A 23,965-nucleotide genomic window follows, 5' to 3' on the forward strand; every position below is an offset into this window, starting at 1 on the left:
TGTGCCGCGTGCTGGCTGCATCCTGGCCCGCTGTGTGTCCCGTGTTATGGCCACGTCCTGACCGCATCCCGCCCCGCTGTGTCTTGGCCATGTCCTGCCCTGCTGTGCCGCGTCCTGGCCGCATCCTGGCTGTGCCCTGGCCTGCTGCGCTCTATCCTTGTCGTGTGTGTTGTGTGGTTTCCCTGTTGCGGTGTTTGTGATGCTGACCTCGCTGGACTTTGCTCATTGCTGTTTGTGTTGTTGAGTTGTGCGAGTCCGTATGTGCTGTATGTGCTAGATGTGTATGATTGCTGTATGCAGAATGTTCTATGGGTGTTGGGTCCTTGATATGTGTATTGATGTGCTGTATGTGCTGTGTTATTGAGATGCTGTGTGTGTGTGCTGGGCATGATGTGTGTTTTGATTTACTGTGTGTGTGCTGCATGTGCTGTGTGTGTGCTGGGCATGATGTGTGTCTTGATTTGCTGTGTGTGTGCTGCATGTGCTGTGTGTGTGTGTGTGCTGGGCATGATGTGTGTCTTGATTTGCTGTTTGTGTACTGCATGTGCTGTGTGTGTGTGTGCTGGGCATGATGTGTGTCTTGATTTTCTGTGTGTGTACTGCATGTGCTGTGTGTGTGTGTGTGCTGGGCATGATGTGTGTCTTGATTTGCTCTGTGTGTGCTGCATGTGCTGTGTGTGTGTGTGCTGGGCATGATGTGTGTCTTGATTTGCTGTGTGTGTACTGCATGTGCTGTGTGTGTGTGTGCTGGGCATGATGTGTGTCTTGATTTGCTGTATGTGTACTGCATGTGCTGTGTGTGTGTGTGCTGGGCATGATATGTGTCTTGATTTGCTGTGTGTGTGCTGCATGTGCTGTGCGTGGCTGCAGCTCAAGAAGGTCGAGCGGGACGTGGAGCGCGAGCGTGGCGAGCGGGAGGCGGCCGAGCTGGAGAACCGCCGCCTCGACCGCAGCCTCCAGGACATGCGCCTGGAACTCAGCTCGGCCGCTCTGCGCAAGGACAACCCGCGGCAGGTCAAGGCCCTCGAGGTAAAGTTGCCACAGCCGCCGTACAGCAGACCGGAGCCGGGCTGGTGCTGCGCTGGGGCGAAACTAGTCCACGTCTGGGTCTGACCCACGACCTCATTAACTGGTGCCTCGTTTCCGTGTTGTGGGCCCTCGGTGTGCTTGGCCCCATGCTGAACATGGGCTGGGGCATCACTCGCCACACTCGGCCTGTCATGCCACCATTCCTCGCTCTTCTTCCCTTCTGCCAGACTTGGCCGCTGTCGTACGGTCGAATCTCGAGCCTCGCATTCTACCTCGCAGCACCGCACTGTGGCGCACCGTCGCGGCTCGGGACTCCCCCGGCCGCCACCGCAATCAACACAGTGTCCCTGTTCCAGTTCCCCATCCCGGTCCCCGTAGGGAGAGAGGGTAGGGAGTGTGTAGGGAGAGAGAGGGGCGTGGGTAGGGAGTGTGTAGGGAGAAAGAGGGGCGTGGGGTAGTGAGTGTGTAGGGAGTGGCGTGGGTAGGGAGTGTGTAGGGAGCGGGAGTGGTGTGGGTAGTGAGTGTGGAGGGAGAGGGAGCGGTGTGGGTAGGGAGAGAGAGGGGTGTGGGTAGGGAGTGTCTAGGGAGAGGGAGTGGTGTGGGTAGGGAGTGTGTAGGGAGAGGGAGTGGGAGTGGATTGTGTAGGGAGAGGGAGTGGTGTGTGTAGGGAGTGTATAGGAAGAGGGAGTGGTGTGGGGTAGGGAGAGGGAGTGGTGTGGAGTGTGGAAGTGTCTAGTGAGAGGGAGTGGTGTGGGTAGGGAGTGTGTAGGGAGAGGGAGTGGGAGTGGATTGTGGAGGGAGAGGGAGTGGTGTGTGTAGTGAGTGTGTAGGGAGAGGGAGTGGTGTGGGTAGTGAGTGTGTAGGGAGTGGAGTGTGTAGGGAATGTGTAGGGAGAGGGAGTGGTGTGGGGTAGGGAGAGGGAGTGGTAGTGGTTTGGGGTAGCGAGTGTGTAGGGAGAGGGAGCGGTGTGGGTTGGTTGTTGGAGAGGACCAGGCCACGCACAGCCACCGACCCTCGTTTACACGCCCTGCACTATGAGCTTGTGTGCAATGCTTCATTCTCTGTCTTCTGCTGTGTTGCACAATCTGATCAAAAGAAAGACGATATTGTGATTAAACACATTCAATGGTTTCCGTTAAACATCGAACCTCATTATTCTGAAGCTGCAGGGTGTGGACATTTCTTAGCCTCAACGGCACCGCTCGACAAAAAAAAATTAGCGCCTTGCTTATTTCCCACAGCCCAGCCTAACACAGTGTTGTATCTGTGCTCGCACGGGGTAAGGCGCGTTGCCTGCATGTGTGGAGCATAAGATGTCGTTTGCCCTCGGGTCACGTGTGCAGTGTGGCAATGTGGGTAAGCTACAGCAGTATCGGACCAGTTTATTTTCTCCATGAGGATATTTTATGATTTCAAAATATATTACCGTGTTGTACAATGTGCCAGGCTCGACCATTACACATCGTGCGTGTAAAGTCGGCAAAGCGACTGGCTTGCAGCGAAGGGTAATGAGACCTTCAGAATATATCGATCAATGTCTGTTTTGTAACCAGTTTAAAGTCCATTAAGATAAATTGCCAATTATGTCCGTGTCACCGTAGTTATTTAAGGGTGGTTATATTGCACTGTTCTCTGAGTGATGTTTACTTTTCGCTCTTGAGGCTTGGGTTGCAATCTGCGTGCGTGCAAATGCTCACGTATTTGCAGGAGGGGGGGGGGTCATTATCATCCACTCTGCAGCAAGGCGACTTGCTTGAACACATCCCTGTACGTCTCACCACTGAGATTTACCCATCGACCCCATGAGCAGAGGGCCCAGCACTGAGCGCACAATCCGCTCTGCACCACCATGGTGGTCCCTGCCGGCCCAGCGCCCCTTCGGCCCAGCGCCCCCGAGGCCCCCTAGGCTGGCGGGAATCCAGTGAGAGTCTGCAAGGTAGAATCTGGGAGTACAGAAAAAATGGGCAATGGCATCTGAGCAAATCACCCGGAACGCACTGATCGCAGAAGCTAAGCAGGGTTGAGCTTGGATAGTGCTTGGATGGGTGATCGCCATGCACGCTACGTTGTCTAGATGGCAGTGAGGCAGTACTACGTGTGGTTAGCAAAGGGCACTGTAGCAAAATCCATTGTTGCACTGAGATTCTACGCTGCCTGCCTCTGCCCACCAGCACCAACTCGCATGGTGAAGTACGTATTGGCAAATCACCGCCACGGCCCGCTCGGATTTGGAAGGTCTTAATCCAGCAGTGGATTGGCCAAAGCAGCTGTGGATATGTGCAAACGTGGCAACTTTCGCTCACCTTTTTTTTGCAAACCAGCATAAAAATGTGAAGAAAATAAGGGTTGTAAATAGAACACACTTTTTATAGTAATGCTCCGAATAGAAAAGGATCCGAGAATCACTTGGTAAACTTTTACTTCATCAGAGGTCAACATTCAAGACGGACTGGGAGTCTCCTTTGTAGACAGAAGGCCTGAGGCTCCTAAAACGTTATGGAACTCCACAGGCACTGGCGGTAAATAGCCTCGTTAGGCCAAATCGCTGCTTACAGTCGGGATCGCCGCCACGTATCGCGACAGCAGAGAAGCCCGGCTGTGCCATACAGGTTTCGGCGGTGTTGGGAGTCATCAACACAGCGCGGTGAGTGTAACTCATCGGCACAGCGCGGTGAGCGTAACTCATCGGCACAGCGCGGTGAGTGTAACTCATCGGCACAGAGCGGTGACTGTAACTCATCGGCACAGAGCGGTGAGTGTAACGGGTGGTCGCATGGTGTGTGCCGCATGCAGGAGCGGGTGAGCACTCTGCAGGCCGAGCTGGAGGAGGAGAGGGAGAACGTGGAGCTCCTGACAGACAAAGCCGAGTGGGCGAGGGATCAGGTACCATCTCCTCGCACACACAGCGTGCACACACACACATAGCACACACAGTGTGCATACATAGCACACACACATACAGTATGCACACAGCACACATAGCACACACACGCACATAGCACACACACAAAGTGTGCACACACACACATAGCACACACAGGGTGCATACAGCACATGCAGACATAGACACACACAGAGCGTGCACTAGCAGACACACACACACAGCATGTACACACAGCACACACACACAGCATGCGCACACAGCATGCGCACACAGCATGCGCACACAGCATGCGCACACAGCATGCATACACAGCATGCACACACAGCATGCGTACAGGATCTGGCTGTGCTACTCAGAGTTCCGTGGCACTCATCTGTGTCCTTGGTTCTGAGCCAGTGCTGGAAGTTCCACAATCCCACAAAAGCACCACGTGACTCAGCTGACCCTGCCTAGGAGTTGAACCATGAATCTAAACAAACAGGAGCTTGCTGCTCTACCCACCGTGCTCTCCCGCCATGTCTAATCCCTTACAGTACTAATGCCACTTTTATTAATTTACAGTACTTCAGGAGTGCACCATCGGTGCATTAAATGTGTTTATTTTAGCACAGTGCAGGAGAACGGGTGTTTCACACGTGTCATGTGTCTGTTGCAATGCACAGTTGCTCACAGAGTTAAGGTAAGTTATTGTTACGTTTGAACAGTAACTTCTACATTCAGTGATCATGCAAAGCAGTGTAATTACAGCCCTTTGTCAATGCTCTGCTGGATGAAATCCTCCACACGCCACGTCGGTCGTGGGGGTTGTCTGGCCATACTTCACCATGCTGGGTTTGTGGATTGATGGGGGTGTGGCGGTGGGGGGGTGGCAGGACCTGTGTGGTTATCACTCACCCCACTCGTCTTAGCCATGGCTGGGAATTGAACTGAGGTCACCGGGTTCAGAGTTCTCTGTGCATAACCATTGCACCCCCACCACCCCTCATTACGTTATAGGGAGGGCTTAGTTGTAGCCGGAACGGTCCAGGAAAATATTTCTACACACGGCACACCACATCCAGTATATCTCTTGCGATGGCTGTGACCAACTCGTCGTGTGCCTACTACTCCAGTCTGCCAGCGAACCCGAAAATATTCGGTTATAAATGAAGCCTTGTGTACGGGGCCATATAACGTTCATCTATCCAGAATAATACTGCATCAGTGTCATCGAAACATCCTCAGATAGAACCAGTTGCCAACATCTCAAGCAGTTAGCCTGCTTGAAAGTCTTGGGAGAGAGCCAGGGAGACTTTACTGAGGAAATATTTAAAAATCCGTGATCATTTAGTTACAACTTGCCCGCACAGTTGTGAATAAGCATCCTGATGACTTGCAGATGTATTTGTGAAATGTATTAAATAATAACATTTGCAACTCAAGGGTGATACTGGACATCATGTCACTGAATGTGGCACCGTGGTGAAGGTGTGATAGGGTTCATCTGCCGTTGTTTGCACTTCTGTCACGATTGTATTCAGTAACTTAAACTGATAGCTCTTACCTGTGAGTCGGCATAAAGAATTCCTATTTGCTGCAATGTCCTCGCTTGGTTTAACTTGATATTATTTGATGCCTGTGTGGTTGTTGCACGAGTGTGGTTCAAAGATAAACTAGGGCTGCCACAGTTGTGAGATGTTATGTGCCTCACCTGGCATGCAGGCAGCCGTGGGTTTAATCCTGTATATTTGAAGTCTGCACGTTCTGCCCGTGGTAGCATGGATTTTTCTCCGGATCCTCCGGGTTTTTTTCCCTCCACATTTAGACACATGCATTTAGAGTATTTCTCTGCGGTAATTTCCACGTGATAAGCCACTTTGTCGAGCTATCATGTGACCAGGTTGCTTCTGAAAAAGAGCTGTAGAGCTTAGTAGGCCTTGCCTAGTAAAGTAAAAAAAAATCGTTGAAAATTGTTATCCTATGCTTTTGGTTCACGGATATATGACACTAAAGTTTATTAAACTTACTCTGTTGGTTTGAATATACAATGCGGACACATTTCTCCCACTGGTCATGAAATGGCCTGGTGGCAGAATCGTGAAATTCTTTAGAACAGGCGCATTGCCAATTCAGAAGCATCTCCTTTCACATTCTCACCACGTTGTACCTACTCGCACCCACGTGACAACCTTGTGTGCCGCTCGGACACGCGTCCGCTTGAGAGACACGCGTCGCTGATCTTTACTACCCACCTCTGAAGAATTTCGCTGTGAGAGTGGTGCACAAACACACTTAACAAGAAACCTCAACACATTCATCAACGACACTGTGGCCTTAAAAGGAAAACAAGATCTAATAGGTGACATTTCAGGCAATGGGCCCTTCTTCATAGCAGATACATCCTGTAAATGTCAGTGCCCTTGGCTACTCTCCCGCAGCGCACGACACCCTGTTTGCTGCCATCTTGAAAACACCCAGACTGCTACAGGCTGCTGTGAAGCGACGCCGCACAGATATGCCAAATGTTTGTCGTGCCCACTCCACGCACATTCAACAGCCTCTTCTTCTTCTCCTACTACGGCTATCTAGAACTCAAAGTGGAAGTTAACCTTGAGCAATCCTCATAATACAGGGTGTTTTAAAAAGATGGACCCAATTTCAAAGCAGTATATTTCACGATAGCAATATGTTACAATTGCACAAAAAGTTACAAACGGTTTAATGAGTTATCAAGTTTTACTAACCATTTTATAAATGCTCTATGTGCCCTCCACCTGCTGTACAGACAACATCGAGACGATAGTTCGAATTTGTCCTAAATGCCTCTCAAAGTGTCTTCTTCCACTGTTGTCACCGCTGCCTTGATTCTGTGTTTGAGGTCATCCAGATTGACATATCCCCACAAGAAAAAGTCGCAGGGTGTGATGAAACACACGCTGCACCGCAATTACGGATTCAGTCTTGCTGAACTGCAGAACGCAAAACGCTTTGTGTTGCGGGGTCGCCATCTTCCGAATGATTGAGGCTAGGGGCTGTTTGTGCGCTGTGAGAGGCATCGAGCGGAAACTATGCCCCACCCTTTCAAGTGGTAAGAGTTTCATTCATGGGCGGTTCGTGGTTGCAGAGATATGGCGATTTCAAATCTGGTTTATCTTTTTGAAACACCCTGTACATTGCTCTTGGAGGAAGGGTGTTTAATGCAGATGATGACTCCATCTCTGCGTGATCTACCAATTCGTTGCCAGGCCCATTGAATTACAGCTGGGCATTGCCACATTTAGCCAATAATGATAATTATTCAGCGGTAGATTTCACATTTTCTCTTTGTTGACACTTGATGATTATTTTTGTTGTTGTGTCTCCACTATAAAACATAGGCACCCACCTGTTTGCAAATGAAACAGTTTCTCGCCATCATTGGTTTACCAGCAGCAATTATACATTCACCCAGGGGCTAGACGATGATCATCTGAATTGATCATTACTGATGGTATTAGTGTATCTCCATTAATTTTACTAATCGGGAGGAAATTGTGCAACAGCCCTGATTCCTGCTCACGACTAATAACAGTGGCGAACATTTGAACCGGTCCCCGGCCTCACCTAGGTCGGCTCAGCCTTAAATGAATAGCCGGTCCAGCGTGTGAACATCAGCACTGGGGAGACAAAGGCGGCCAGGCAACGGTGTTTTCCACCACCTCGTTTCGTGTTGTGCCAGCCCTTCATAGGTGGTCACGAACAGCATGTGCCCCAACAGCATGTTAAGGCTTTGGGCGGGGGGGGCGGGGATCTCTGTGTGTGATGTATTGGGCAGTATTTAGTCACTTTTCTGTAAAAAAAAAACATGGGTTTAGTTCCTCAGCGTGCATGGCGGTGTCGGTTTAGTATCCGACACTGGTCTGGAACCTTCCCTTGCTTGAGTTGGCCTGCACCGAGCTGCTGCTTCGTGCATCGCAGCTGCTCGTACTCGGCACTGAGACTGCAAAGATGATGTTCGCATGAAAACTGCTTTTGCGTGTCCTGCCAATCTTTTACAGGTGTTTAGTCACAGTATTTATAGCTTCACTTGCGCGTGTGTGTGTGTCTTGAACATTCAAGCGGCGCCGATTCAAATGTTAGATTTGGGTAATGAGGACAAAACCTGTGGCTGTGTTAGAATTGCCACGTTGATGGTGCGGCGAATGTCCCCTATCGGTCTGGGTGCCGTGCGCCCAGAGGTCGCAGAGCCGCTCTCTCAGCCATCACTGCCCTGCGGTGGAGAGCTGGCCGCGGCGTAGTTTTGGATGGTTTTTTTTTACACCCAAGGAGCGCTCTCTGCGTTGTCTCACAGCACGTTGGGTGAGCGCCACGTTCAGTCCGTTTGATTTAAATGCTGGAATGTTTTTTATAAAAACATGTCACTTCAGCTGGGATGATGAACACATTTTTACAATTAATAATTTTGTACTAAGTCGCTGGACACATGGTCAACGGCCAATGGTGCCGCCACACGTCACGTTTGCTTTCATTGCGTCTGCTGGATCGGCAGCTGTTGTGCAATGAGCATCTCACGCGCAAGTCCCACACACCGGATCTCACCGCGTGCCCCGTCCGGCTATAGTTCTGCTGCTCATCCCACCAGTGTCGGCAGCCTTCCATCCTCCACCCTGCACAAGTATCAACTCACCACAGCCTCCTCTTCCTCTTCCTCACTTGTCTTCAGTGTGTTCTTGCCTCGTTCTATTCCAGTTTTAGAAGTTGCTAACCCACTCCTGCCGTGCAATACCTGGCCCCCATCTGCGTGCGCCTTTCCTCGCTAACACGAAACGCTTCCCTTCTCGTTGCTCTCGTTGGGTCCAGCTCTCTGCCCATGTGCAAATGCAGGTGTTGTCACCTTTCAGCTGACCGAGTGTCAAGCATTACCTGATGCCACGAGGATTTTAATGTCCGCTTTCGTGTACACTGTGTGCTTCAGCAATAGTGCCTCTCGTAGAAATATACCTGGTGCATTTTTGTGTTTGCGCCCGTTTAAAACATTTGAAACTAAATGCAAATCTCTCAAAGCAAAATTTGATTTAATTCAAATAAAAGCCACAGCTATGTGGTGATGCCATCTATGGGTTATTGTTCAAGTTTGTCCTATTATGTTGGTGGTATCGTAACACCACGTGGAGGTGGTGGAGAGGAGTCTGTGGATTGCCCATCGGTGGAACGGTATCCCTTGTGAGACGTCCGCTTGCAGCGTGAGGTCTGCCTGTGGGAGGCTGTAGCCAGGAGCATATCTGTGCACTCTCCGAGTGCTCTTCCCCGCCTCGTGGTTTTCCCCGAGCGCGCGCCATCATCTTGCCAAATACTCTAAGTTGAGCAAAAATCCTAATCGGGACCATCCTACAAAGCAGTCTTGCAATTGAGTGAGATTGTAGTGCGTAAGTAAATACTTGTGGGAATTGACAGAACTAACCATGACTCACGATTGGGGTAGGTAAATATCGTATTAAAATGTGACTGAGAACAGCTTCCCTCTGATGTATTATGCCAAGTTTAATTGTGACCTCCAGGCCAGCCTGGTGATGAGGTCAAAGGTCTCAAAATTGGCATTTGAAGCCCCAGAATGGCATTCCTTCCCTGGCGCTCACAGACATAGCTGGAAGCCAATTGCTTTGTCCACATCTCACTCCATCACCGCTAATTGCCTTCAGCTCCATGGGTTTTGAACAACTATGGAGACTTATAGCCACTGTATCTTGAGACTTTGTTGCAGGAAGACTGGGTATTAGGGGCAGGGCATTGGACATACAAGGGGGAAAGCTGTGATGTTTTGATGACAGAAATTATAGAGGGGAGAAATTCATTCATATCATGTTTGATGTCCCTATCCTTTATCACGACTGCAGGTTCAGTCTCAATGTCAATGGCTGTTGATTCAAGATGAGAAACGGAGTTGTCTAGCCGAGGAGGCTGAGGTCGGGTTAGTAAAAAGGGATCGTGCTGAAAGATTGGCCTTGTGCCAGGGCTATGGCTATTGTTTGTTCTTAGATTATGGAGAGGATTTAATGTGAGGGCCAGAGTTGTAAGATTGAAAACTTTAATTAAAAATTCCCACGACGTCTTGGACACGTCTTCAGGAGGGCCTTGCTTGTTATGTATTGGGGCCCAGCTTGGTATGTATTGAGGCCTTGCTTGGTATGTATTGAGGCTCTGCTTGGCATGTATTGAGGCCTTGCTTGGCATGTATTGAGGCCTTGCTTGGTATGTATTGAGGCCTTGCTTGGCATGTATTGAGGCCTTGCCTGGTATGTATTGAGGCCTTGCTTGGTATGTATTGAGGCCTTGCTTGGTATGTATTGAGGACTTGCTTGGTATGTATTGAGGCCTTGCTTGGTATATATTGAGGCCTTGCTTGGTATGTATTGAGGCCTTGCTTGATATGTATTGAGGCCTTGCTTGGTATGTATTGAGGCCTTGCTTGGTATGTATTGAGGCCTTGCTTGGTATGTATTGAGGCCTTGCTTGGTATGTATTGAGGCCTTGCTTGGTATGTATTGAGGCCTTGCTTGTTATGTATTGAGGCCTTGCCTGGTATGTATTGAGGCCTTGCTTGGTATGTATTGAGGCCTTGCTTGGTATGTATTGAGGCCTTGATTGGTATGTATTGAGGCTCTGCTTAGTATGTATTGAGGCCTTGCTTGGTATGTATTGAGGCCTTGCTTGGTATGTATTGAGGCCTTGCTTGGTATGTATTGAGGCCTTGATTGGTATGTATTGAGGCCTTGCTTGGTATGTATTGAGGCCTTGCCTGGTATGTATTGAGGCCCAGCTTGGTATGTATTGAGGCCCTGCTTGGTATGTATTGAGGCCTTCCTTGGTATGTATTGAGGCCTTGCTTGGTATGTATTGAGGCCTTGCTTGGTATGTATTGAGGCCTTGCTTGGTATGTATTGAGGCCTTGCCTGGTATGTATTGAGGCCTTGCTTGGTATGTATTGAGGCCTTGCTTGGTATGTATTGAGGACTTGCTTTGATTCCACGAAATGGCTGAGAACCCACACAGGAGACAGGCGAACGCTCGGACAGCCCCAACATTCGGTTTGAAACCTTCTGGATGCATGGCCTCTTGCACACTCGCCTCCGAGGGAAAGAGTATTTTAGGCAGTGTGCAAGATTTAACCTTTATTTACGTTGGAAGTGCTCATGGAATATGAGCACTTCAACTTTAGGAGCCTTGCGCCTGGGTTTAATGTAAACACTGACGCACTTGGAATATTTATTCACTTGTTTTGAACAAGAACACCCACTAACAGTTGGCGGGTCGTGAGTTCAAATTCTTGTTGGAAGTTCACTCGGCCAGTCATCACACCTGTGGTTTTAGTAAATGAGTACCCACCTCTGTGGGTTGTCCGTAGTTGTTGAATAATGTATTTCCTGTCGTAAGAATGTGGTATTTCTATCGCTGACTCAAAACTGCAAATGGAGTTGAATATTACCCCATGCTTATTTGAGAAGCGGGATACATTTCGACTTTTGTGTAAAACCCAGGGGGAGGTTTCCCTAAGTTCGGTGTGAGGTCTACCAGTGTCTTAGCTCAGTGGGCTATCCCAAGGTATTTTTGAGCACTGTGTAAGACAAAATGTGGTGTTACCCATATACCTTTTTACTCAATAGTTACTGGTACTCAGTAGTTATTGGTGCTCAAAGGTTAGCATTAGGGAACTCTTCATGTGCATATTGAAAAACTGGTAATCAGAAAATATATTTTTTACGTGGTTCTCATCAGGCCCCATGGTGTTTGGTGCAGTCTCCAAACCTGAGTAACTTTACCTCTATGAAGAAGAGCCATTGCCTGAAACGTCACCATGTTATTAATAGGTGTGTTTTGAGTACCTTTTTTTATCGCAATACCGTGGTATTGTTTGCCAAGCGATGCCCACTGCCCGCACGATATCCACACCACCAATAGGTGTCGCGCTAAGTTTCAGAATGTGTCACAATCTGGTCAAGGGATTGCCTGCATTACCCAGGACTTGTCGATTGGTTCTTTGCGTATTCCGCGCCATGCTATCCAGCTTGAAAGGACAAGTGCGTGTCTCAACCCGCGATCGTGAGACGACGTCACATCGGTGAAGAGCACCAAACCATTCCAAGCCACGGCGGCGGTGGCGGCACAACTTCGTCTCTGGAAGCTATTTTGTTTGTGAAAACAGGTGTTTCATTCGCTTTGGTTTTTTCGGTAAAAGTCACGTAGGTAAAAAATTAAAATAAATTAAATCACACCGCTCTTAAGCTTAAGCGGTGTGATTTCGCTAAGTTGTCCCCACCTGAAGAAGGACTCTTGTGTTGCGCCGGAAACGTGATTTAATTTATTTTAATTTTTTACCTACGTGACTTTACCAAAAAAACAAAAGAGTATGAATCCTTGCAGTCACGAAAACTTCAAATCTAGGTGTTTCACTCCTTCCGGTTTAGAGCGGTACCTCAATGACCTTGGGAAGTTGTACAAGCCGGATGTCGTACGGACATATATAAACAGAACACTCGTGTGCAGGAATCCTCCTGAGTTGCACGCTGCGTTTGAAGGAGGGTGATGCTCGGGATGCACGTGTGAGGACGTTGGTGCCTGGAGAAAACTCACATACCAGGACAGAACACGAAAACCCCACGTGGGTCAAAGTGCCACGAGATGCACCGTGTGGTCCTCCAGATCGATGCGTGATCCTCCAGGTCACCTGGACAGTTGTTGTTCAAGAGAAGCGTTGTGATGGTCCGCATCCATCCCGAGCTGCATCCCCGCAAACGCAAGCGGAATAATCGGGTCGCCAACGAGCATTGGGCTGGGGGCTCTTGTTAGCTGGTGGCCCTGTGCCATGGTGGTTGGTGCAATTCCCTAAATAGGATGTCAACTTTTGACTTTACTCAATGCGACAGCTGCTTTAATAACGCCTGAAGGGCCATGGGTCGAGTCGCTCCCCGACCGGGACTTTAGCTCTTCGCCTGCGTGTCGAGCACCCTGGAGAGATTTATCATTTTGCTCAATTGCCATTGAACGCACACTAACTGTTAAAACAAACATGCTGCATATCCTGCCGTACCAACACGTGCGCACGTACGTCTTGGCGAGATGCCCGTGTAAGCGTCCTTCATGCGAGATTCATTCGCTGTCTCAGCCATTTTATTTTCATGACTAAATGGATGGCTGGGTAACCACTGACGCAGTCGGCACACAGTGAAATCCCACAACTGCCTGGTGCTGTCTGTACGGCGTTATAACGAAAGTATTCTGTGTATTGTCGAGCGACTGTCGGGTGTTCTCACACACGTGCTGTCGAGTGAATGCTCCAGACCGAAATGTGGGCTCACGCAACTACAGTTCTTAATCTAGATTCGAGGTTTTCGTGACTGCAGGGATCCATACTCTTTGCTTCTTTCGGTAAAGTCATGTAGGTAAAAAATAAATTAAATTACGACGTTTCGGGTTCAACACAAGCATCCGTCATCAGGTGGGACAACCACAGCAAGAAACAATTGCTGAAGTGGGCACAATTGTTTCTTGCTGTGGTTGTCCCACCTGATGACGGACGCTTGTGTTGCGCCCGTAATGTCGCGATTTAATTAATTATATACTCTACGTGACTTTACCAAAAGAACCAAAGAATAACTGCAATCTTCTCGGTCTTTGTTTGTGAACGTAATCTTGTATCTCAGTAGACTCCCATCTGGGTTACAGGCCATGCCTTCATTGAAAACAGCAGGTCCTATTTAATATTTTCCCAACTCTAAAGCCACTGTGCTTGCCATTCAACACCCGCGGCTGATGTGAGAACCGGGGAGTGTCGGCACGCACTCGCGCGTCCCCACTCGTGTGTCCCCACTCGTGTGTCCCCACTCGTGTAAGTGCGTGAGCGTATGTCCATCCCCACGACAAGATCCCACAGGAGCACATGGGAACGTCCAGCCAGGGTTCACGGCCCCGTGCTCTGTCTCCTTCTTCGAAAACGGTATCACTCTTGTCAGCATGCCGTCAAATGTTGTTGTAGACGCTGACAGCCACGATGCCAGGATGTTGCATTGAAGTGGGTCGGGGGGGTTGGCAAAATGTGATTAAAAAAAACATAATGGCGAAATGTCCTCATTAAAGTTACATTTGTTATTCAGGAATGTTGGCACAGTATGGCGTGTGCCAGTTCCCATGTCAGCTCTGACTTGTTGAGGTTGCATGCACCCTGCTCCGGCTTGGGAGCTCGTGGTTTTTTTCAAACGCACATGCAAGGCACACGCAAGGCACACGCAAGGCACACGCAGGGCACACGCAGACACACGCAGACGCACGCAGGCGCACGCAAGGCACACGCAAGGCACACGCAAGGCACACACACACGCGAATGGGATGTACAGTCACCTACACGTTCACACGCACACACAGCCTGGAGAGTCCAGCGTGCAGCACCACTCGGTGGTAGGGCTGGCAGCACCGCTCAGTGGCACCTTCTTGCGACGCTTCAGACAGAGCAGCTGCCACTCGCTCTGCTTGCTTTAGGCAGAGAGGGTGACCCGTGGAACCTCCACGACGGGTTCACGTTCGTGTTGCCACTCGTGCGTGTGCGGGGAGCGGCAGTGTAGCCGTGAGCTCACCGTGCAACGAACCCTGCGATCCCATTTCCATTCCCGCCTCACCTAGGTCGACTCAGCCTTAAATTGTGCGGTGTGTAAACATCGCCACTTGGGAGGCAAAGGCGGCCGGGCTTCGTACTGGTCACCCACCCCCTCGTGTGCCGTGTCGGCCCTCATAGGTGCTCGCTAACAGTACTTGCCCCAGCAGTCTGTTAAGGCTACATGCAGTGCTGGATTATCCTCGTAGCACAAGTAGCTACAAATGCTACGGGCCCAGCACTTTCAAGGGCCCTGCGCTAAATGCTTTCAAGCTATCAATTCCGGTTCAGCGATTTTGCACTTGCTCTATTACTATAGCACTATACCGCCATCAACTTTTATGAACGACTGGGTGTTTAAGGTTAGCGATTTGTCGTGTTATCTGTCTGTATAGCAAATGAAAAAATACAATTACTTTACTACGCAAGTAAAAAAATTGTTTTAATATTAATGTTTTTTTTATTTAGGGCCCTTTTATAACATATGCTACAGGCCCCGCACTAGCTTAATCCGGCACTAGCTATATAGGGTAACTTTGTGTGTGTGTGGCCACCTTCAGAGGAGGCTCACAGGGGTCAGAGTGCAGTGTGCTGACCACCGAAACCCCGCACGCTGGGGTGAACGTCACGCACATTTAGACGAAACAAAGTTCATACTCTTTGGTTCTTTCGGTAAAGTCACGTAGGTATAAAATAAAATACATTAGATTACGACGTTTTGGGCGCAACACATCCCCGGCATTTTCTGCCGTGCTTGAGTTTTGTAGTCTCCACTCCCCCTACCCCACACCCCCACCCTCCCTGTCTCTCCTCCCCCCTTCTCTTGCCTATATGGCCTCTTGTCACGGCAGCCCCTTTTTCCCACTTCAGCAATTGTTTCTTGATGTGGTTGTCCCACCTGATGACGGACGCTGGTGTTGTGCCCGAAACGTCGTGATTTAATTTATGATTTATTTTATTTTATACCTACGTGACTTTACCGAAAGAACCAATGAGTATGGATCCCTGCAGTCACGAAAACTTCAAATCTAGAAACAAAGTTCGCCCTTTACCCTCTCAGACTGGTCGGTTAAGATCCTGTTAGCGAGCGCCGGTTAGCGCCGGCATACCGTGCCAAGAGTGTGGCGTGGGCAGCAACACGTCCGGCCGTTCTGTCTCCACAGTGCTCATGTGGACGCAGCATAAAATGTACTCCTTTAAGGCTGAGTCGACCTTTGGGTGGCCCAGGACCAGTTCGGATATTTGTCACTGGTTTTGGCTTTGAGCTCGGATCTCCACACATCTATATGTATATACACACAAATGTGCGCCAAATATCCCCACATACACATACAACCCACAAACGGTGCAGTCGGATTTGTGATGGCTGAAGAGTCGGCTGATCTGTTCCGTACCCCCGGTCAGGGTCTGTTGCATTTGGCCCCGTAATATTTGCTGGGAGTTCATTGTAATTAGTCAAAGCAAACACTGACTAATTCTCAATCGGACCCAGTTAATATTTAAGGTTTGCCACCAACTTCATGTTCACCGATAGATAGATATACAGCAGGCTTGTACAGTTATCTATTGGGATATCATTCACAATAGCTGCTCATTACGTGACCAACCAACAGTGCGGGGTCATTGTGGAGAGTGGGACCTGTGCTGTGCTGCTGGTCTGGCTGGGTTGGTGGAGGCTGGATGAGGGAATGAGTGGAATGTATGCAGGGCCGTAGAGATAGGAATGTGTGCGAGATAACCATCCCGGGCCGAAGGTTGCCCCGAGGTTACATCGTGGGAGCTGTCTGAGAGTGTGCAGGGCCGAGCGAACGCGGCTGGCATAACCAAAGCTGAGAATTCTTCTTGTGGGAGTTCACCCAGGATCTGTGACACGGAGATGTTTGGCAGCTGTACCTTGTGGTTTTACTTTTGAAGTGGCCGTGTATAACGGTGAATAACTTATATAGCGAGATAATGTTGAAAAAACACAGCAGAAGAGGCTTGGTCTCAAGGTCTGACGTGTAGCGCGCAGGCTCGAGAACGAGAGTTGGCAACCCTCTGAGGCCTAGGAACAGAAACCAACTCGGCGTAAACTGTCCATGAGACGAGGCGACTGGGTTTCTTGCGAATTTGAAAAGCAAAACGGAGTGATGTCACTCTTAGAATGATCTACTTTCCCTGCTTAATTTGCCCGTCTCATTGTGGAAATAATAATAATAAGACACTATATTCAGCGCAACTTATTTGTAGGTAGCAATACAATAAATGTATTCATCTAATTGTGTAATAAGAATAATAATCTCGAAGAGAGAGAATGACTCAGAGGTCAGAGAAGGAACCACAGATGAGAGCGGGAAGGCAGCCCACGCATTGACCCTGCGCCAAATTCCCCCCCTGCGCAAGCTCTGTGGTACTTTATATATCAAGGGGTTATCGGCCACTTAATGAGCATTTACATGTGGGAGGAAGCCGGTGCACCCAGAGAAAACCCACGCGGGCGAGGGGGCAACACTCGCCTCGGGGTCGGCAACCAAAATAACAAAAATGGCCTTGTTTTATAATTCAGTAAAAATAACTCTACTTCAAGAGCCGCAATGCACGTGAATGCATACATACGTAAACAACGTCACCAAGCTCTGGAGCCCCGAAAGTTGCCGACCGCTGCTCTGTCCCATACAGAAAGGACAGATGAAGTCCACATTGTTGCTGTACCGCCATCTCCTGGCGAGCCAGGGTGTTGTTTGGCTCCTGGACGCCCACGGGAAGGAAGCGTCACAACACTTGTGTGGTCCGCCAACCCTTCCTTCCACAGTGCTGGCGTACATGCCACTTGCGTAGCCACCGCCGCACAGATAAAGGGCGGTGGTTGCAGTGTAGATGAGTGCATTTTGAATGTGTGTTGCGTGTATGCGAATCTGTTCGTAAACTTCACTGGAAAGTGAGCGAATGTTCGTGACAACATTGTGGCTTCTCACTGGCTGGGATGCAGTCACCCAAACTTCTCTGTATTGCCCATTCAACAGCTTGAAACCTTGATCTCCTGAGAATTACTCGAACAAAGACCGCCACTGCATCGCGCGCTTTCAGATGAGCTTCTGCTGCCGTCTGGAACGCTCTTCCGACATTAGCAAGCCACTGGAGCTATGCACTTTTAAATGTAGATTGAAAACTCATTTCTTTCAGACGGTTTTTTTTGTGTTTCGTTGGTTGTCCTTCTCCCGCACCTCTGATTAGCACAGTTTGCTACGTACGGTGCGAAAGAAGTCTAACACAAACATACAGGCCACCATCACGCATTACCTCTCTCAAGGCAAATAGAAAGGTGTTGTGTGAAGCAGGATGGAGCGAGTCCTGGGCCTCTGAGTCCCTGTGGACTTCACAATCGAGCTCTGAAGAGGAACGCGGCTCGCAGTGTAGAGGCGGCATTCATTGCTGGTTGTTAAGAGAGAAGACAAATACTTTCTGGATGTGACCCAGTCAGGAAAAATCTGCTCCCTTTTTGCCAAATAAACTTCCGTGCAGGTGTAGTGACTGACTCAGAGACACTGAGAGTATTTTATTAACACGGCCTGAACATCTTCTTGGTTCTGAACAGTTCACACTTTAGTAACTACGGTTCCCAGTCAGGGCAGCTGGTAGACTGCCTGACTGGCGACGCCGAGATGGTGAAGACGGAGACGGCGGCGAAGACTCCAGCAGCAGCACGACGGGGGCCCCACTCCAAACGACAGCCCCGAGGTCCCCTTCCGGGCCCCCTCTTATACTGTCAGCGTGGCCTGGCTCCGTCCCCGGCCACGTCCCCTTTCTGGAACTTACTAACGGGTTCTCGATGTGCCCCTTCCGTGACCTTTCCCCTACATCCTTCTCTGGTCTATCACGTGACCTGCTGTCAGTCGGGGCTGCTGTGAGCTGCAGATCCCCTTCCCTGCCAGCAGCCAGCGCTGTGCTGCTACATGACCGATTCTATGTCACTACACAGGGAATGCCCTGAGCCAGCCAGGCGCTGGATCCGCAGCCTGAAGCGCTAAGCATTGTGAATTTAAACTGTGGGCAAAGCTCGGCTGTTGGGGGTAGAGGTGAAGAGCTGCTTATTCATCCTCACAACTCAATTGAAATCGATGCACGCCGGATCCTTTGGCAAGGGTCCCCCCTCGGCAGCGGATCCGCATGCGCTAAGGGAGCCCTCGCTTGTCCAGTGCTGGAGGTGCAGCTTTGCTCTCGCTGTACCCCCTCTGCTGGGAGACGGTGTTGGTGGTGGTGATATGGGTAGTGAAAGTAGTGTGATGATGGTCGTGATGGTGGTGGTGAGACGGGTAGTGATGGTAGTGTGATGGTGGTCGTAATGGTGGTAGTGACGGTGGTGGTGACGGTGGTGATGATGGTGGTGTTGATGGTCATGATGGTGTTGATGGTCGTGATGGTGGTGGTGATATGGGTAGTGATGGTAGCGTGATGATGGTCGTGATGGTGGTAGTGACGGTGGTGATGATGGTGGTGATGATGGTAGTGTGATGATGGTCGTGATGGTGGTGGTGACGGTGGGGGTGTTGATGGTCGTGATGGTGGTGGTGATACGGGTAGTGATGGTGGTGACGGTGGTTGTGATGGTGTTGATGGTGTTGATCGTCGTAGGGTTGTGCGGGGAACATCTGCGAGTGTATTAGCAAGCGTGCCAGGACACAAGTGATATCATTTTAACGCCTTTTGCATAATTGCTTTACTGACGTTTATAGTACGAAGACAATTATTATGCTTTGTTCAGGCGACGTTAGCAATGCTGCTTAACAGGGATTGAGAACTTTTGCAGGCAACATGTTTCCTCAAGTGACCTGGCAGGACCCCATTTCACACCGGTTGCCCTTCGTCGATGTTGGAACGAGATTCAGACCCTCATGTTCATTTGGATTGGTAAAAACCCTGCTGATACTGGTAGGAACCTCCTGGTTACACCAGCCCACAGAGGAGTATTGTGGCCGTCGTGCAGGGAGGGGCTGGGTGGAGAGGGAGGTGCTGGGTGGGGAGGGAGGTGCTGGGTGGGGTGGGGAGGCGCTGGGTGGGGAGGGGCTGGGTGGGGGGTGGGGCTAAGTGGGGAGGGGGCTGGTCACCCCGTGGAGCCCTTATAAAACTCAACGTTTAACCTACTCACGCCGGCTTGTGCCCGCCCTCACAGTCGGCCATATTTGCGGAATACACCACGCCGCCGTTGACCCTCGCCATTGACCGAGCAACCCAACGTTCCTACCAGCTCCCTCCGCAGGAATGTGTTATTAACAGTTTTCCAGGGCTGACGATTGCAGCTGTAGAACACGGCTGATAAAGGACATCGGTTTAATTTCAATCGTCAAATTGTTTACCAAGATTAAGATCGTAAAGAGAGAGCAACGACTTTGTGAATACTTGATCTCCGTGCAGGCTCCGGTGTTCGTGCCGTTATCAATCATCTTGTTTGGCTTGAGGCGGTTGCGGGCTGCTGATGGAAACGTGTCGCCGATGTGTGTGGTAATCCAGTCGGCGACCTTGAGCCAGGTGCTTGGCTGAGGTGTGCACTCGGTAAGCCGCCTGTGCTTGTGATTCATCATAGCTGCTGAGCGCTGGCATTCATGGGTGTGTGGCCGCGTCGGTGTGCTGCTTGCCCTCCGGGCCTGCCTGTTCATCCCACCTCTCTCATCTGGTGTCTCCTTATAAATCCTAGGGAAGTGATGGATAGCGAGAGGCTGAGATTGCATCACCAAAATCGTTGCTAATGCTGCCTTTTCGCCAAAAAAAACGTCACCAGCAATGCCCTCTTTCCGAGAATGTGTTTTTCGGTTTCATATGGAGTCGGCAATGACGGTGAAGTTATTTCCAGCCTAATTTAGCACAGGATCCTTCTATAATTGATTCGTCTCAAATAATGTCTTATTTCCCAGTCATGTGCCTTTGTCTTCACAATGAGAGGTCACCCCTTCAGCCCCTCTGGAAAGGCTTTCCCATGACCATCCGTAATTTGGACTCTCCCTCTTCTGCCTCCATTCAAGAACAGACTCAGAATCTTTATTTAGACTGGAGGAATCCGATGAACTATAAAGCCCATTCCCCCAGATCTCCGGTATGTGCTGGTCAGCAGGTTACAGCAGCAAATTATGTTTGGTTTGACCTCCCTTCCACCGGCTGATGACGTACGTAGATAGTAGAGTCCCTGTATTGAGGTGGGAGATAGTGGGAGCACATTTTCGTTGGCGAGCGATGGAAACGCTGCCAGCTCCCTGCTGTGAAGGTTTTATTCTGCAAAACTGCCACTGCTAACGTCCCACAAAGTCGCAATATTTCTATCGCCTCTAGGAATATGATGGGCCTGAGTCAACCCAGATATGATCTCGTCATCTCAATGAGGGTACCTGTCAACTGGCCGTTGCACGCACTGCGCGTACAGTGAAGATCTGATATTTGGACAAGGGTGGTAAAGCTGCCACGCGGAGTCAGATGCACGATAACGTGTGCCTCTGGGCACTACAGAGTCTGGCCGCAGATCTGCTTGTCGACAGCGAGCTATAATACCTTGCCTGCTACCTTCCACGCGGGGCTGGGACGCGCCCTTATTTGACCCACCAGCCTCCTCGTCGGATTTTTTGCCGACTATGGGTGAACCGAGATTGTTGTATCGAGTATACAACCCTGATACGATCGTTAATCTGTGCGAACGGACAGTATTACTTGGCAGAATTTTCTATGCCTAGGCAGTTACATTTTCAACAGGAATTAAGATGGGCATCTGTTTCACATGCCTGTCATCCAGCGCTGTGGAGGTGGGGGTTGGACCATCGGTCAAAATTCAATAACTCATTTCCCGTGGGCGTTGAGGTGCCTTACCCTTGCTCTGCCAAGAGAGGGCAGACAATATAGCAAACATGGGAACTCCACCTATTCTGACTGTATGGGAAAGTGTTTCCCCCTCGCACGTGCGGTTTTTATCGGATTTCCTCCCACATGCAAACCCTAATTAGTTGGCCGATAGTACCTTAATGTATCGAGGACTACGGAGCTTTCTTAGTTGTTGGCACCGGCTCACCGCGTGGCGGCCTTCCAGCTTGTCTGCGGTTCCTTGTCATCTCTAGTCGTTCGCTCTCTACGAGAGTGAGCAAATACCGAGCCGTGTGGTACCAGTTGAAGTTATCATTATTATTAAGCTTCCTGGCTAATGTGTTCCGGCAGAATGTGTTTACACGAGGGTAACGGCTCAACTGGCATAGACCTCGCCGAGTGTCATCACTTGGAACTCTTTCTCTCTAGCTGTTAACCTGTTCATTATGAACTTAAAGATTGTAAATTAGTGTCTGAGCCTCCTCTATGTGAACGTATCCCTCTTGCACTGTTACGTGTGTGCTCTCTACGTACGTAATGTATGAGAGTGAGTATGGGTTGAGTAGCAACTCTGAAGTTTATCCATACTCACTCGAGCAATTGGCAGGGCCCATTCCTGCTGGCACATCGGCGTTCAATGTTCTACAACATATTAATTAAAATTCCACTTGCTGTACTGCCACATCCACAATTTTCTCCACTGGACAACTACTGACCCGCTATGTGGGACTCATTTCTATCGGCGTCAGGGAGGTCATATGCCTAGTTGACCCCTGACCAGAGCCAAACGCTGGTAGAGCAGCGTCCAGCCAGATGAACCGAGTGTGCAGACCACGAAAGTAAAAAAAAAATGGATTTCTCATTCACACAGTGAAGAAATAGAGAATATCGCCATATTGGCAGAGTGGCCATTCTGCCTAAAATATCTCTGGGAGCAGCGGCACGCACCTCTATCCAGCACTTTGGAGGTGAGAGTCGGTTGAATCTCACAAATGTTCGGAACTCCCAAACCCGCTGTGATGCGAGGCGGCCAGGAGATGGCAGTGCGGGTATGGTTTATTGAATCTATCTGTGAAGGGCTTTGAGTGTTTTCCAATCATGTACGTGGGGTTTGTGCAAGGTGCTCGGTTTTACTCCCATGTACAGCCTCAGAGTGTCTGTGCTGGGAGTGTCGCTACAGCTCATCGATGTGGGATGGGATGTTTGTGGAGTGTAAAATCTACAACTGCACTGCTGGGGGTTGCCGTGGTGATGGACCTGGCTGGTGACCCCTGTACTGTGTGTGTGCTGCTGTTGCCATGGTGATGGACTGGCTGGTGACCCCTGTACTGTGTGTGTACTGCTGTTGCCATGGTGATGGACTGCCTGGCGACCCCTGTACTGCATGTGTACTGCTGTTTCCGTGGTGATGGACCTGGCTGGCGACCCCTGTACTGTGTGAGTGCTGCTGTTGCCATGGTGATGGACTGCCTGGTGACCCCTGTACTGTGTGTGTGCTGTGTGTTGCCATGGTGATGGACCTGGCTGGTGACCCCTGTACTGCGTGTGTACTGCTGTTGCCGTGGTGATGGACCTGGCTGGTGACCCCTGTACTGTGTGTGTGCTGTGTGTTGCCATGGTGATGGACTGCCTGGCGACCCCTGTACTGCGTGTGTACTGCTGTTGCCGTGGCGATGGACTGGCTGGCTACTTCGTGCTCATCTGATGTGTGCTCTGGCACGCGGTGTTCGCAGTCGGGGAGACCCTCTGTGTCGTTGCCTCTCTACCGCTCCATTGCTCGATGTCTTAACTAGTTACCCTGTGGAGTGAATGAACGCAATTTTCCAAAATTCAAGCTGAATTTCCTCATGTGTGCAGAAGGTGGCGATATTCACTCAGTGAAGTGATTCGTAGGTAAACAAGTTGCACACTTATCTTTTGAAGCATAAAAAAGATAAACCATCTTTTTTATGTTATATTTCGGCTTGGGTCTAATTGTCCACGCTCAACTGACGTTGGCTGTAATTGTCCACGGCCCCCTTACGTTATGGCAAGCTTCGGGGCCACTTCCAGTCCTGGAGTCGTGGAGTTCTGCCATTACCAGTACATTTCATAAAAGCGTGTTTTTTAAAAAAGTTTTTGTAAAAATATTGCTTTATTTTTATATATATATATATACCGCTACTCGAGTGGCTGCGTTTGAAGTGGAGCCATGTGTTCGTTTTGGCTTGCTCGGGAGTGCCAGGGGCAGATGGGGGGGTACCTGCGTGCCGTCTCCGTGCCCCCCCCCCACCCCACCGTTGACCGTGGTTGCACATCGCCACAAACGGCGGACTCTTCTTTCTGCCATCGTTGGCTTCCCTCTTGTGTATTGTACAACATCCGTGGGTGTACTCTATGTAGCAACAAATACATACAAGCTACAGCTCGGTGACGGTCCGCTGCTGGATGAACGTCCCTCCCCTCCGGCCGTGTCGGTCATGGGTGTGTTGTCTGTTCATACTTTGCCGCGCTGGTCAGGTTTGGTTTGTGAGGTGGGGAGACCCAGGAAGCTGGTTTAGAGATCGCTTGCCACTGATGTTAGCCATAGCGAGGTTCCACAGCACAGTGTGCGAACCACTGCCCATCATTGCTTTTACTGCTTCATCAGTAAA

At 49.9% G+C, this 23,965-nt stretch overlaps 1 protein-coding gene across 2 annotated transcripts in view; it reads left to right on the forward strand.

The window, feature by feature from the left end:
* The window catches only part of LOC133359158 (cingulin-like protein 1), a 114,381-nt gene that overhangs the window by 62,240 nt on the left and 28,176 nt on the right, over positions 1-23,965 (forward strand). For both annotated transcript variants that reach the window (XR_009757153.1, XM_061577561.1), the window contains exons 13-14: positions 871-1,029; positions 3,823-3,912. Coding sequence is in view for 1 of the 2 variants with exons in the window: in XM_061577561.1 (XP_061433545.1) it covers positions 871-1,029; positions 3,823-3,912 (249 nt within the window). In the remaining variant the exon portion in view is untranslated. The remainder of the gene's footprint in view (positions 1-870; positions 1,030-3,822; positions 3,913-23,965) is intronic.

Source organism: Lethenteron reissneri, chromosome 64, assembly GCF_015708825.2.
Source record: "Lethenteron reissneri isolate LAM-NWPU_2019-01 chromosome 64, ASM1570882v1, whole genome shotgun sequence".
In the NCBI taxonomy this organism is placed as follows: domain Eukaryota; kingdom Metazoa; phylum Chordata; class Hyperoartia; order Petromyzontiformes; family Petromyzontidae; genus Lethenteron; species Lethenteron reissneri.